Below are 16,494 nucleotides of genomic sequence, written 5' to 3' on the forward strand. Positions count from 1 at the left end.
TTTTAAATCTTAATCTGTCGCTTGCAGTAGTTTTTTTTACTGCTTAAGTGGATACGTTTTATTTATTTATCATAAGATAACTTTCTGTTTCAGAAATAGAGTTAAGTAAGAATTTTTTGGTTGAGGTAAGGCCTGTGAGGATAGAAACATTGATGGAATATAGTTTCTTGTATCATTTTAGAAAATCCTTAATGTGTGTTAATTTTCTATAGCTAATCAAGTACTTACATTGAATATATGAAACTATTGGATGTATTTCAAAAGATGGGTAGATTTTTGTCTTTTATTTTTGTTTTTAATACCTTATTGCTTTGGGGGGCCCTTTGAACACAATTTGATAAAAATACCCTTTATTTACCAGTAGGTGGCACTCTTGGTCATGGTTACTGGCATTCAAAAACCAGATTTTAGAATTTTAAAGACAACAGCTTTTTAAAATTAACATTTCTTTCTTTTCTTTTTTTAAAGATTTTGTTTATTTATTTGAGAGAGAGCGCATGCACCGCCCGCACGGCAGGGAGGGGCAGAAGGAGAGAAGCAGACTCCCTGCTGAGCAGGGAGCCCAATGCAGGACTTGATCCCAGGACCCTGGGATCATGACCTGAGCCGAAGGCAAATGCTTAACCAACTGAGCCACCCAGATGCCGCAACACTTCTTTATTTTCAAGTTCAGTTGAGCAGTAGACCCTTTAAACAGCATAATAACCAAAAAGTCTATCTTATTTGAGGACAATTTTTTTTAGCCATGGTTGTCTAAAACACTGAGTAGAACAGTGTTACCATATTAACTATATATGAGTTCAGTTTTGTCAGGGAACTTGGCCTTAAGTGACATGTAACTATATCATTCTAGCCATTGGTCTGGTCTTTTTTTTTTTTTTAAGATTTCATTTGAGAGAGAGAGAGCGAGAGCAGGAGCAGAGGGGATGGTCAGAGGGAGAAACAGACTCCCTGCTGAGCAGGGAGCCCGACATGGGGCTCGATCCCAGGACCCCAGGATCATGACCTGAGCAAAAGGCAGACACTTAACCAACTAAGCCACCTAGGTGCCCCTGCTCTGGTCTTTCATGGGGTGGGTATCATAAGGAACAAGAGTTAAAGACAGGCCAAGGAAGCTGAAAAAGGGAAGCAGTAAGAGAAACAATCAGAAGGGACAAGTGGAAACACAAGGGGGAAGAATTGATGGGAAGGAGGTAGTGAAGAGTAGACTTGCTGTGAGGTGATGCTTGCTGATTATAATGAGCCTTTCCTTTTACAGCCAAGAGTGCCTTTTCACTGTTTCCCAGAACATGGTTCTTACATGTCGTCTCTGCCATTGCAGGAACTTTGTGAGAATTTCAGTATATGGAAACACTGCCCTTGTTCCAACCGGTGTCTATCCAAAGGTCTCACTATAATACCAGGACCAAGGTATTGCATGTCAGTCAGTCAGCCAGCCACATACTTAATGACTCCTAAAATCTCATGGACTTCTAAAGTAAGTTTTGCCTTCCTTCTTTCAACAACGAATGCACCATTTTTGGTTTAGTACATTTAAAGGAGAGAAACAACATTTAGTAGTCATACATGAGGTGAAAGGTCTCATGTTTTTTTCATTTACTAGAGAGAAAAATGGTGAGCAGCGTGTTTACCCACAATGGTGCTATGACATACTATGATAGGAAATAGATCTCTTAGTTAGAAAGCAGTGCTTTTTGATATGACTTGGTTATAACTGACTTTATCATCACTTGATTATTTACTTTTATTTGTTTTCTGTCTCTATCTTCTAAAACGTTAGCTCCCTAAGAAGGTCTTTGTTTCGTTTATGTCTGTATCCCCAGTATCTGCAACATAATGGACTCTTAATAAATATTTGTCAGATGAAGGACTAAATGAACAAATATGGAGTAGGAATGTAAGCACACTTAGCTTGAATTTTTCTAATATGAAATTTCTTAACCAACTGAGCCACCCAGGCGCCCTCTAACATGAAATTTCTTACAATTAATTTATATAGTTCCTTCCAAAGAGTTCAGAAAAAAGGGTATGTACATACATTTTCATTTATTCTCTAACTAATATAGGACAGCTATATATGGCAATGTAATGTGTTAAATGTGACCATCTGAGAGAAATAGTCAAAAATTGGCAGAAGATAACAGAATGGTAGGAATCAAAAAATGTATCATCTGACTCACCGTCAGTGCTTTTTTTTGATAAGCCTATAGGTTTTAGAATTTAAATGTCGGGTAATCTTTCTGGTTTTTCTTTTTTTTTTTTTTTTAACGTTTTTTTAAAAAGAAATATATAAATCCTTGGAGGACAGCTTGATTAATTTTTTTAAGACTTAATTTTTTTTTTTTTTAGAGCATTTCTAAGTTTACAGCGAAATTGAGGGGTATGTACAGAGATTTTTTCCATGTATCCCCTGCCTCCACACAAGGGTAGCTTCCCCATTATTGGTGTCCCCCACCAGAGTGGTACATCTGTTACGGCTGATGAGCTGCACTGACACATCATAATCCCCTGGAATCTGTAGTTTACTTCCCTCTTAGTGTGGAGTGTTCTGTGGATTTAGACAGATGTATAATGAAATGTATCTATCACTGTCACTATGGTATCATGCAGAGTATCTTTAATACCCTAAAAATCTTCTGTGGTTCGATGAATTTTTACAAAATGGAAATACCCATGCAGTCAGCATTCAGATGAAGAAACAGCATTGCCGCTGTTACCTCCCCGAGGGTAACTGCTAACTTGATTTCTGACTTGGGAGATTAAGTTAGTCTGTTTTCATACTTTTTATGACTGGACTCATACAATATATGCTTTTTTTGAGTCTGGCTTTCACTCAGTGTGATAATAGTGATGCTTATCTGTGTGACTGCACGCAGTTGCCATTGGTTTATTCACATGGCCGTGAACCTCGGACAGTTTGCTGCTTGCGCTTTATCTAGCAAGAAATACTAAAGACTTACGTGGTGCTCTTTGAGTGGAATACAATTATTAGGCAGTTATAAAATCTCTCCTCTCCTCTAATAGTGTAAGATCAGTCACATGAGCTTGGTTAGTGATTTTGGAAACTAACAGAGGGTAAGGATATTTGATGGCACCACTAAGTACGTAGGTATGTACTTTGGGGGTCGGGTGAGTCAGCTCTAAATAGTGGCAGAAATTTTGTCAGGGTGGAGTTAGACCTTTTAATTGCTTTGTTTGTTTTGTTAGAGCAGCTCATATGGCTACCAACAAAAATCCAAACTCTTCTTCATTGGCCCCTGAAATCGTCTGATATTTCCCTGCCTTTTCTTTTTTTTTTTTAAGATTTTATTTATTTGAGAGAGAGAGAATGAGAGAGAGCACATGAGAGGGGGGAGGGTCAGAGGGAGAAGCAGACTCCCCGCCGAGCAGGGAGCCCGCCCGATGCGGGACTCGATCCAGGGACTCCAGGATCATGACCTGAGCCGAAGGCAGTCGCTTAACCAACTGAGCCACCCAGGCGCCCTCCCTGCCTTTTCTTAAAGTATTTTAACTTCAGTTTTATGTTTGCGCAGGAGGCACCATGGTCTGTGCTGCTGTCGCGGTCCCTGGGCTGTTGCGAAGCTCTGCTGGGACCGTCCGCACCCCGGCTGCCTCGCTGAGGCTGACAGCCAGTGCTTTGCGCCACCTGACTCTAGCAAGGTGGGTTTCTGGCCCTCAGTGTCATTTGAGGGGATTCACAGACCTGACCTGCTGATGGGCGTGGGAGGCTCATCAGACTCCTGAAGGCATATCAGAACATCTTGCCTAAATAGGCATGCCATCCGGAGACCGTTAAACTTGAGTTAGATGTGCAGATTTTCACTGACCACTTCCTAGGCTCCGTAATGTTAGAGTGTACTATGAATAGTCATGATATTATAGGGGGAACTATTTTTATGAGGATAATACATAATAATCTAATTTTGCTTTCTATTAAAGCATAATGAAATCCAAAAGGAAAACTGATCACTTGGAGAGAACTGCCAATGTCGTTCGTCGGGAGGTTTGTATCTTTGGGCTGTGGCAAGCTTTTCTAGGCTGGACAGTGTACACAGTAATGACCGGCTCATGGAGAAGGCCACAGATGAGCTCGATCCCTTCGAAGGACAATCCGGGGAAGTTTGTTATTTTTTTGTTTAGAGCTTTTCGGATAGGACTTTGAAAAGATGACAGCAAAATACTCACATTTTTCCTTTAAAACAGAATAAATGGATTAATTTTTTTTTTAAAGATTTTATTTATTTGACAGAGAGACAGCGAGAGAGGGAACACAAGCAGGGGGAGTGGGAGAGGGAGAAGCAGGCTTCCCGCTGAGCAGGGAGCCCGATGCGGGGCTCGATCCCAGGACCCTGGGATCATGACCTGAGCCGAAGGCAGACGCTTAACGACTGAGCCACCCAGGCGCCCCTAAATGGATTAATTTTTGATGAAGGGAGTATAGCAGCAACTGAGGGACCTACCCTCACATGTGTAATGTTTAGAGTTATATTTTAAGGATAGAACTTTGACAGCCTACATTTTATGAGTAGCTTACCTTTTCCTTTCTTTCTAAATTCTTTTATTTGTTTCTTTTGGCATTATGTCTCAAAGTCCTTGTTCTTATCCCTACTTTAGAACAACTTCTTATTTCATCAAAGGAGAAAGCACTAACATCTGAGAAAGGAAGGTGGATGAGCTCTTGTTACCCTTCCCATGTGCAGATTTTTTTCCACCATATTCAGACCCTAGAAAGCTAACCTACCACCTGAAGGGCTGTCAAGGGCTGGGAAATAAAGGATCCTCACCCTTTACCTCAGTGAGTAATCCCATTTTCTTTTACAAACATAAATTGGATATTGGATTTTGCTTTTTGAGTGATTCTTCACATATTTAGATATATTTAGCTTAGTGTTATAGTACATTCAAACTAACAGTAAGAAAACTATTATACACTTCTGTAAACATGGTCAGACATCTCATTATTGCAGGAATTTAATTTTTAGTATTAATAGTAAGATATACTTTAATGTAAAAGACTATTGTGCAGGCCCCATTTTTCAAGCTAATACTAAAGAAAATTGCTTTGAGATCAAGATTCAGTTTGTGGATTCAGTTTTAGACCAATATTTTTTTGAGATATCTGTGTATAATTAGTTCAGCATAATAGATTTATGGATGTGGAGGAAAATACACTTTTCCCAGTGATGATAAATCTGAAAGTACTTTTTTTCTCTTTGGTTTGCTCAACATACAAAAATGCTCATTCTGTAAATGTATGATTTTTTAGGATTTCTTTTTAAAAAGTGAAATCTTGGGACGCCTGGATGGCTCAGTCAGTTAAGTGTCTACCTTTGGCTCAGGGTCCTGGGATCAAGTCCCGCATCAGGCTTCTTGCTCAGCGGGGAGCCTGCTTCTCCATCTGCCTGCCACTCCCCCTGTTTGTGCGCGCACCTCTCTCTCTGACAAATAAATAAAATCTTTTTTAAAAAATTAAAAAAATAAAAAGAGACACCTTGCTGGTTTTGATAGAAAAGCAGTTTATTTAACAAACTTGGACTACACTCTTTTCTGTTGTATTTTGAGGCAGGTAGAATTAGAACAGGGTTTGGTATACTTTCTGTAAAAGGTCAATAAGTATTTTAGGCTTCATGGGCCATGTTGTCTTAGTTACAACTACAAAATTCTGCCTTTGTAGTGTGAAATAGTCATACGTAACACATAAGCAAATCTGAGCAACTCTGTTCCAATAAAACATTATTTATCAGAATACCCAGATTTGGCCTGTGGATCATAGTTTGCCAATCCCTGAATTAGAGTAGCATTTCAGAGTTTCTAGGACAAAATTATTGAGACTGTTGGGGTTATTTTGAGTGAAGTTTTTTGTTTTTTGGTTTTTTTAAAGATTTTATTTATTTGAGAGAGGGAAGTTAATGTAAGCTCTAATAGTGTGATTGCAAAGTTAAGAATTGTAATGCCCAGAAGTCAGAAAATGCACCTATGGTATGACCTTGGCAGAAGAATTTTCCAATTGCAATTCTTTTTTTCTTTGTTTCTGATTTCCTCTCGTCTCCCAAACAGAATGGGAACTGGGAGCCAGGAAGAGCTGGATAAAGCCAGATGATGTCTGGGCTACAGCTTCAGAGGGTATAAGGTCACCCTCTGAAGGGTGGGCTCACCCCAGCTCCTCAGAGGATAGCTCCTAGCCATAGAGCAGGAACCTAACCTTGGACTTGCCGAAATGAACAGCACCTCAGCTTGGGCCATAATGGAACTGGATCACCGTCTCATAACTCTCTTGCCTTTAATTTGTATTGCAAGTATACTTTATAGAAAGTACTCCCAGCATGTCACTTGCTCTTCAGTTCAAGTCTGTGAAGTAGCCTCAGAACAGGATGGCATTTGCATTTTATGAAAGAGGAAGCAGAGCCCAGGAGATAAGCTAGTGGCTTTCCCTGGGCCAGAGGGAAGCTCCAGCCCCGTTTCTGACTCCTAGGCCTAAGGACCCTGCTGCCCCTCCTGGAGTGGGCAAAGAATAGAGCACTCACCCACCCAGAAATGTTTTTCCCTTGTTAGGGCTTGAGTTTCCTCTGAAGAATTTATTGAATGACCATATTATGATGTTAATGCTTCTTTCTTATCTGGGGCTATAAATGTAACCAGCCTGAGGTCATGTTGATGCAGGAAGCTGAGGTCTGAATTGGATGACATTTGACTGTTTGTGTTCAAGTTCACACTTTTTTCCTAAGGATCAAAGAATAAGCAGTCTGGGTAACCTTAGAAATGTCACGGAGATAAAAGTAAGATTATGTAATGCTGTAAGGATTGTTGAAGCCAGACTAAGATTTCACTGGAGGGGTCACTCCATGCTTGGCCTTTAGAAGGCCGGCCCACTGAGCAAGATGGACTCGTCCTTCAGTTTGGTGGCAGAGTTTGGTAAGGAAAGCATTTTTTAAATGATGAATTCGTACGCATTTATTTGGAAATATGCCAGACACTAGGCTAGGTTAGGGTTGCAGCCCTGAGCATGATACATAAAGTCCTTGACCTCAGTTCTAGTTGGACTCTGATCAGAAGAGACTGATTTTATGCACCTAATTCATTGTGGAGAAACCACTAATCCTTTTTCAATTCTACTAGTTTGCTTCTTCTAGAAGCCTAAGCCTTATCCAAAAATGCCTTATGTGTATCATTACCTTTTTGTTGACAAAGCACTCTATTATATCAAGTTGCTACTTGATTGTCACAACCACCGTGGGGGGGTGAAGGGATCCTCACCGCATTTCACGGATGAGGAAGTTAAGATTTCAGAGATTTAGATGCAGTGACGCTGCTTCCTGATTTGCCCAGGCTAGCATCCCATTTCACTCTCACAGGTGCCCTTTTTGGGATGAAAATTACACTGTGACCTACATTTAAAGGACTTGTTTAGTAAGTGGGGATCTCAGGCCTTGAATTCAGATCTTTGATATCAAATTGGTTTCTCTTTCTACTACAACAGAACAATGTGACACTTGATTTAGACCAAGTTTAATTGAGCAACACAATGGAAGATAAATTTCACATATCCTCATCTCTGTTCCAAATCAAAACTTGACTGTGGAGAGAGTTGGGGCTGGTACAGTAGTTAATAAAGTCAAATGGCTTGGCTTCTGGGACAGAGACCTTTGGGGGTCCTAAGGGCTCCGTGCTGACTATTGACTGCTAATAGTCTGCTTGATTTGTGGTTTTGCGGAGGCTTGGGTTTGAGTGGGATGAGCTGCTTAGCTAGAGATCTGGACCGTGTCCTGAGTTGAAGCCTTACAATTCTCTGCTAGTCATCACCTACACATTCTGGGCAGATTGTATGCTGGAATGGCCTTCAATTTGGGGGCGTATGTGGCAGGCATCTCTTTAATATGGAATGTTTCTAACAGTTGGAGACCAATTTGCTGTGCTTATTGGAGTCTGATAGCCTTTGAGAGATTATCCAGCCTAGGATGAACAGTAGTTGGCATTCCAGCCTTACCACACTGTCAGCTCCGACAGCAGAGCATGGTGGGGAGAAACCTCCGGCGTCCACCACCACGAGGTAGCTGTGTGGCTTGTGGAGGGCCTGGGCCCAGTCTTTTGGTGAGACTCCCAGGGAGGTGTAGTGTGATGGCCAGGCAGCTGGCCTGGGGCTCCTCAGGATGCACAAGTCAGTCCACTCCGGATGGAAGCCTGCAGAGAGCGGGGCTCGTTGGTGGAAGGCCCGGCACAGCCAGGCTGTAGCCGTAGTACCCAGCACAGTGCCGATGTGGTACTGAGTCGCATAAACAAGTGTTAAGCCCACCTCTGTGGCTGATTACCTAAACTGCCTTGGATGAGTGACTTTAAAGTAGGAATGGTGACGGCCTCCATCTCAAGAGATGAGGTGATAATGCGAGTGTACTATATGGATCTATGCAGGTAGAGCTGTGAAAAATGAGGACTTGCCTATACTGCTACTTTCTAGCAATGCCCAGAACTTGTTAATGTCTAAAATGTGTAGGGAACGCCTGGGTGGCTCAGTCGGGTAAGCATCTGCCTTCAGCTCGGGTCATGATCCCAGGGTCCTGGGATTGAGCCCCACGTTGGGCTCCCCACTCAGCAGGGGGTCTGCTTCTCCCTCTCCCTCTGACCCCCACCCCTGTTCATGCTCTCTCTCTCTCTCTCCCTCTCTCTCAAATGAATAAATAAAAATAAAAAATAGAATGTGTAGTGTCAGTGCTTTTCACAGACACACTTTTGTTCAATAAATTAAGCCATTTGAAAGGCCAGGCCCTTTTCTGTTTTTCCCCTAGGGGATCCAATCCGATGAAATAGATGTTATTTTTGATCCAGCAGTCCTGTTCTGAGTACCTGTTCCAGGTGCAGGCACTGCAGCAGTGCCCGAAGCAGGCAAAGCCGCTGCTCTATGTGGGGCTTCATTCTGGCGCAGATCAACCAGAGAGTGTCAGATGTCATACATCCTTGAAGGCAGTAAAACAGGGCGGAGTCATGGGAGGCCAGAATGGCTGGGGGCGGGGGTGCTGTTCTAAACTGGTGTGTAACACTGGAGCCAAGACAAGAGGGGAAAAGAGCCAGCCACATGCACAGCATTTCTGGTAGAGGAACAGACAAGAGCCAAGGCTTCGTGGCAGAAATGAGCTTGGTGTGTTCAGAGGAAGGTGGTAGGATGAGAATTAGGCAGGGCCCAGGTTGTATAAACTTTACGGGCTTGTATAAGGGGTTGGGATTTTATTCTGAGGGGGATGAAAGGTTGTTTTTTGTTTTTTGTTTTTTTAATGTTTTGTTTATTTATTCATGAAAGTCAGAGAGAGAGAGAGAGAGAGGCAGAGGCAGAGGGAGAAGCAGGCTCCCTGCCTAGCAGGGAGCCCGATGCGGGACTCGATCCCAGGACCCTGGGATCATGACCTGAGCCGAAGGCAGACGCTTAACCATCTGAGCCACCCAGGCTCCCGGGATGAAAGGTTTTAAGCAGGGAAATGCCATATGATTGGGCATATGGGTGACCCATTGGGTGAAATGGGTCACTTTTTGCTCGGTAGAACACGGCTTTTGTTGGGCTTTGACACCAGCTAGAGGCTAAGGACACAGTCCCAGGAGAAGTGATGGAGGCTCAGAGTAGGGTGGTAGTGGTGGGGATGGGGAACAGTGGGTGGAGCTAAGACAGAGGGCTGATGGGATGCACAGATTGGGGGTGGAACGGCTGTAGTGGGTGCGATAGGAGCAGAAACCAAGAGACTTCTAGCTTTGGGGTTTGAATAATCTGAGTAGATTAGGATGGTGGTATATATTTGCTAAGATGGAGAACAAGTTGGAGGAGGGGAAACAAAGTGCTCAATTTTGGAATAATCCGGGGTGGGAAGGTGGAGTGTGGGTAGAGTTATAGATGAAAAAAGATTAGCCATGAGTTTCATTGGCTCATATCGACTGTTGAATCTGGGTCATGGGTACAATGGAGATTCATTATACTATTTCTATTAGTTTTGTATATGTTTCAATTTCCCATAATAATAAAAAGGAAGAAAGCTGGGGAGATAAAAGAGTTTTATAGTTGGATGTGTCATTTGAAATGGAAATTCAAATCAGCAGTTGGACATGAGTTTGGAGTTCACTGCTGGAAATAAAATGTTTTAGCCATGTGGAGAGTAGGGGGAAGGGAGCCCGCGACTCAGCCCTGGGATGTGTCAATATTTAGAGGTGCAGCAGAAGAGCGGGACAGCAAGGCCAGAGGGAAATCAGCAGGGTATTGGGGAAGCCAGGAAAATGTGTTTCAAGGGGGGAGGGGCCAACTGTTGAACTCTGCACTGAGAGGCATCACTGGATGTAGCAAAATGGGTGGTGATGACCAGAATGACCGGTAGTGCATTGCGGAGAGTAAAAGCCTGACTGGACTGTGTTGGGGGGAGAAGGGGAGAGAAGAAAGCAGAGCCAGGGCCATATATAACTTTTGAAAATGTTTTATGTGAATGGGAGCAGAGAAATGGCCAGACAGCTGGATTAAGGGAGACGCTTGTTTTGTTTTTCTTTGGAGAAGCAGCAAAGCACCGCAGCCAGATGCCTGGATTTGAATCTCTGCTTTGCCACTTATTGGCCTTGGGAGCTCAGTTTTGTAATATATAAAATGGGAATGATGGGCACCTGGGTGGCGCAGTCGGTTAAGCTTCCGAATCTCGGTTTTGGCTCAGGTCATGATCTTGGGGTCTGGGATTGAGCCCCTCGTTGGGCTCCGATATCGGCATAGAGTCTGCCTGAGATTTCTCTTTGTTCTTCTCCCTTTGCCCCTCCCGCTTGTGCTCTCTTTCTCTCTAAAATAAATAAATAAACAAATAAATAAATCTTTTCCAAAAAATGGGAATGACAATAATAATGCCTGCTTTCTAGAGATGTTGCAAAGAATGCATGAATGAGTGTATGTGAAGGGCCTGGAGCATGTTAAGTCATACGTAGGTGTTTGCGGCTGACGTTACGTGAGGTGGAAGACCCAAGTGGTCGCGTGTGTCTCGTGGAGAGGGGAGGGGGGGATATGTGAGAGAGGGTACTGCTGGAGAAAGCAGAGAGGAAACTCAGCCCAAGTGGACGGGTTGGCCTTTGGTAGGAGCAAGGAGAATCCATTTGTCATGCCAGGATGAGGTGTGGACAGGCAGAAGCTACTTACGAAGTTGTCCAGTTGACAGGAATTTGTGGTCTTTCCTTGTCAATAAATCACTTCAGTTAAACCAGTTTCTTTTAGTCAGATTCCTACTCATCAGATTGGTTTTCTGCCACAATTTAATAATGTCTCTGGGCCTTGATCTCCTTATGTGTAAAATGATATACTATTTTGGACAATGACTAAATTTTCCTTTGACTCTGAAATTCTCTGTGCCCTAACGGTATTTTTGTTTAAGGTTATCTCTAATCCTGGCTTTGTCTAAATTTTTAAATAGCAAACGAATGAATGGGAGTGAACAGAGGAAGCCAGCTAGGTTTCCCAAAGAAAGACCTATTTCCTGCACAGAGAGTTTTGCAGCAACAGTAACAACAAAATACCCTACTTAAAACCATTTTTTAAAATCAGTATGATGGAATTTCCTTTTAGATGCTGACTCCGTCAAACCATTAAAAATGTGTGCTAGTAAAAGTTGGCAAATGTATTGTTATTTTATTGAACAGTAGAAGAGTCTAAATGTTATTTTATGGAAAACTTCATTTCCTGCCATGTGTTTTAACTTAGGACATGGCTAGTTGAGGTTTCAATTGTGAAATCTTTTGATCCATTAAGCATGAGAACAAGTACAAATGGTAAAACGTATAGTTTCTCCATCATGTTTTCTTTACTCATAAAAGTAAAGAAAGAATGGCATATAACAAGGGCCGTGATTACAGATCTTAATTATATGAAACTAGCTCCAGAATAAAATAAAGATGTGGCCTTCAAAAAGATTTTGCTAATGTTTTTAATCCACTTTACTAGAAATCTTTATATAGTATGTAGATTTGCATTAATTGAATAAAATAAAGTGTTAATAGGAAGGCATGTCTTTAAAAACCATGAATCGTGCAACATACTTTGTGTGACCCGTTAGAGCAGTTTTGCCCAGATTATTAGGACTAATAGCAACAGGTGTATTACGTTTGTATTAATAGCAATAAGCATAAAGCACCTGTGAACATTTTTGTTCATAGAGACTATCTAAATGAAAATATAGCAGAAAGTGTAATTTTTTTAACAGAAAGTGTAATTTCTTTCTTCATTGAATTTTATTTTTGAACATTAGCAAATGGTTGTTGATTTCATTTTACATAGTCTAGCATTTGATTGTGAAGCATGCTCACCTTCCAGCTGAAATTCGGTGTCCCTCTGCCTGGCTACCCCTCAGTGATTGTGAATGTTGGTTTCCCTGCCACCAGGTGACTCTTGAGGATGTTTTTAAAGCTTTTTAGTTTTATCAATGAATCCAAGAGATGCCAGTTAAACTGTTATAAATGAAATAATCTAGCTCTTGGCTATGTTTTTACAGATTATTATGTTGAAGGAAAATAATGAATGTTTATAAAATAAACTTTTTTTTTGGTAAATCTAAGAAAAATGAGAGTAATAACATAATGGAGCGTCCTCTGATGAATCTTATTACTTGTTTTTGTAATAAGATATTTAAAATAGAGTGTCTGGCGGGATGCCTGGGTGTCTCAGTCGTTAAGCGTCTGCCTTTGGCTCAGGTCATGATCCCAGAGTCCTGGGATCGAGTCCCGAGTTGGGCTCCCTGCTCAGCGGGAAGCCTGCTTCTCCTTCTGCCTGCTCCTCCCCCTGCTTGTGTTTTCTCTCTGTCTCTCTCTCTCTCTCTCTGGCAAATGAATAAATAAAAAATCTTTAAAATAGAGTCTGGCAAATGATGGAAGAGTCCTGTTCTACTGAAGAAATCCCACTTTCCCTTACCTCTCTCACCGTATTAAGCATGAATCTAGATTTTCTGTAGTGGTTACCCCTACCCTTCCTTTTCTTCTTAAATAACAAAAGTCTCCTGAACTTCTACTAATTTTTGTTCGGGAAACTAACTTTTAAGTGACTTTAAACTAGAGTTTTCATTCATTCTGCAAATATTTACTGAATCTTCACCATGAGTTGAGCCCTGTGCTTGATCTAGGGAGTTGATATAGATGTAGATCTACCCTATACCTGACCTCAGGAGGCTTGTGGTCTTGTGTGGTGGAAGAGACACGTTCATGAGGATTGATGGTTACATTAATATGTGCTAAGTATGATAAGAAGACAAACATTTTATTGGTAGAGTTGAGGGGTTAGGGAGAAGCAGAAAAACGTCAGGCAGGGATTAGTCTTTGAGCAGGGACTGAAAGGGCGGGTAGGAGGTTGATGGACAGGGTTGAGAGTGTGGTGCGTGCCGAATAACCTAGGCAGGGTTTTGGGAGGCCGGCAAATGTCAGGTGCCTTTGAGAACCAGCAAATTGTCCAGTTTTGTCTGGTAAACCACTAGCATAGGGATATAGGAGAGGTCAAGCTACAAAGGCCTTTTAGCATTTTTTTTTTTTTCCAAGTTGAATGTTAGCCCTTGAAGGTTTTTGAGCTAGAGGGTAACTCAGTGAGGTCAGAATACTAGCAGTATTTACCTGTTGGCTGTTTGAGAGAGACAGAAGGAGGCTAAGGCAGCAGTTCAAGTGAGAAGAAATTCTTGGCTTAGGATGCTGGAGGGTGAGCATGGGGAGGAGAAGACATGAGCTGAATTTGTGGAACTTGTTCACGTTAGGGACAGGATGCCTGGAAAAGAGTCAAAGATTCTGTGTGCGTGTGTGTGCATGTGCGTGTGTGTGTGCGTACACTTAAACCCATTGAAAATGGATTTGACTCTCTTGAGTCCAAGATGAGTCCTGAAGGGAAATCCTGGTGATGGAAAGCACCTGATTCTGTGGGGCTCCCTGTGGGCAGGAGCAGTCTTCTGCATCTCTGCGTCTCCAGTGCCAGGCAGCACATGCTGAAGGAATGTTTGTGGAAGGGATGAATATGGTAGATTTAGTTGGACACATAAGTGAGCTTACCATTGGGACGGGACAATCAAGTGATTAAGGGCACACCTAGGTTCGAATCCTGACTCAGCCATTCCTGAGTGCTCTTGAGCAAGTTACTAAACCTTTCCGTTTCCTCATGTGCAGAATGGAGGATAATAACAGTGTCTGTTGGGATATACTATGATTATTCATATGAACTGAATGAATTGGTGTACATGAGACTCTTAAGCCCGCACCTGGAATATACCTGAGATAAAGGCTCCTCAGTCATTGGCTCTTGTCACTCATAGGGGAGCGTACATGTGGGTCTGACTGGCAGAAAAGTAACTGATGAGTTGGGGTGGGGGGTTAGTAGCTTTGGGAATGCCTGAGAGCCTTGGCCTAGAGGTGGGAGAGGGGGTGGGAGTGAGGCAGTTTAGAGAGAGCGCCCATTGAGGAAGTGCGAGGAGGAAAGGTAAAGGAGCAAGGACCAGGCTGGAGAGGCAGGAGGAGACCTGGAAAGTTCCACATCAGCTCTCCCAGGCAAGGAGAATGTTTCAGGAGGGAAGGGGAGTAAAAAGTATGGAACGCAGGGAGCTCAGGGAGGGGGAGAGCTGAGCCTGGGCATTTGAGTTTGGTTGTTTGGGCAGGCATCCACCCACCTTAGAAGTTGTTGCTGGAGAGCAGAAGCCAGGTTACCTGTGTTTACCGAGAGTGTCAAGGACAGAGAGAAGATTCTGTTGGATAAAGAAGTAGAGGCAGAGATTAAAGGCAAGGTTTCTAAAATAGTTTAAAGACAATATGGCTTTTAAGTTTGTTCTAGCAAATAGCTAGGATGTGGTACAGAGACCACTGTACTTTACAGGTCCTTAGTGTTGTCCATGAGAATAGGCCCCCGGGGGTGTGCAGTGGTCAGTCTGTGAGGTCCTGCGTGGTAGCACTGGGGTGGTTTTGCATAGATAACAATATATGAATAAAGTGTAATGTATAATGTAATAAATATTAATAAGCTAATTATAATGAATGCAGTAAGATACATTATAACTGACACTTAATGGGTATTTACTATGAGCCAGCAGCATTATAAGTGCTTTGCACGTATTTCATTTAATTCCCCCCCGCCCCCAGCAGCTCTGAGATACAAGTGTTGTTGATCTTATTTTATAGCCGAGGGGGGACTAGGTAATATGCCCAGAGTCCCACAGCAGGTAAGTGTGTTCTGGGGCCACGATTACATACCAGGCAGTGCGGTTACAGAGCCCGGGCTGTTGGCAGCCACGCTATGCTGCTGCTTTTTATTTTGCTGCTGAGCTGTTTAGGACAGGCAAATGGCAGTAGGTATCATGTCTGACAAACAGGAGGTCTAAGGAGAGGAACCGTGACCCCGAAGGAAGGGGCCGGTGGGAGTGGGTGCAGCACTGGTTCAGAGAGGGAGGGCAAGCCTAGAACCAGAGGCTCAGGAACAGAGTCGGTGTGGAAACCAACCCACTTGCTCTCAGGGAGAGGAGAAAGAGGACTGGCAAAAATCCAGAGGATGAGAGGCAAGGGATTTTATGGGAGCAAGAGAAGGGTAAGACATTTTCAGAGAGGTTTTGAGTCAATAAGGGAGACCACCATCCATCTGGAGAACTTTGCAGTGGGTTTTTAAGAGTGGTCTCCCACTGGTAGTTTGGTTAGACCTAGTCCTGTTGGAGAAAGGGGCTGAAGGAGCCAGCTTTAGGGTGTGAGGTTCATTGATCTTGACAGCTTTCCAAGGCACCCTTCGGTGGAGCCGTGAAGCTAACTCCATCCAAGGAGAATGACTGTATTTTGGTCACCTGCTGCTGCTTTCATTTGCTTCCAGAAATGGAGTTGAATGGCAGTCGGAGGTTGAGGAAAGAGTCATATTGTCTTTTTTCCCCTGTTGTGAAAATGTCCCAGATTTCAGGAGGAAGAAAAACCCAAAGGTAGAAGAAACAAAAAAAGAAGGAAGTAGAGGCATTTTGAATTTGAGGGATGCTGAGGTGTGGATGACACTGAGGAGTGCCTAGCTCACACCTTAGGATTTTCTAGAAACCAGATATGTTGTTTAGAATAGTGCCTCTTAAGCTATCTGTAGCAAAGGGCCCTTTTTAATACTGTTCAAAGGTTGTGGACTGTTTATGTTTTGTCAAATATAATCAACACTGAATTAGAAAAAATAAAGAAAACAAAAACAGGGAATACAAACCCAATTTGTTGTCTATAATTAGATTCAACAGACTCTGTGAAATTGCTAAAAAAAAGTTTCTAAGTGCTTACTTGTAATTTCTGAAATTTGCAAGTCATGGACTTCTTGCAGGCTCAGAACAAACACAGGCTCGTACCTAACAGTGGGTTTCAGTTTATGTCATACATACACCTGCCAGGCAGGTGGTTCACGGGGCTCCCGTTACCCCAGGCTCTTTCCAGATTACCCAGCCTGGTGTGTGGAACATACTAGATGCTCAGCAAATAAACACTTATTAAACCAGCCCCTCTAAGAGATGATTTTTGTATGCAGAATAAAAC

The 16,494-nt window shown here is 42.6% G+C and overlaps 1 protein-coding gene across 2 annotated transcripts in view; it reads left to right on the plus strand.

The window, feature by feature from the left end:
- The window catches only part of OXNAD1 (oxidoreductase NAD binding domain containing 1), a 38,403-nt gene that overhangs the window by 2,934 nt on the left and 18,975 nt on the right, over positions 1–16,494 (plus strand). Inside the window, exons 1-3 of one of the 2 annotated variants that reach the window (XM_044915703.1) lie at positions 1,384–1,477; positions 3,518–3,660; positions 3,940–4,003. In XM_044915703.1, the coding sequence (XP_044771638.1) occupies positions 1,418–1,477; positions 3,518–3,660; positions 3,940–4,003 (267 nt within the window). In that variant the 5' untranslated portion in view covers positions 1,384–1,417. Of the gene's footprint in view, positions 1–1,383; positions 1,478–3,517; positions 3,661–3,939; positions 4,004–16,494 lie in introns of those variants that run through there. The other variant, XM_021678794.1, reaches the window with a different exon arrangement.

Source organism: Neomonachus schauinslandi, chromosome 1 (genome assembly GCF_002201575.2).
Source record: "Neomonachus schauinslandi chromosome 1, ASM220157v2, whole genome shotgun sequence".
Lineage (NCBI taxonomy): Eukaryota > Metazoa > Chordata > Mammalia > Carnivora > Phocidae > Neomonachus > Neomonachus schauinslandi.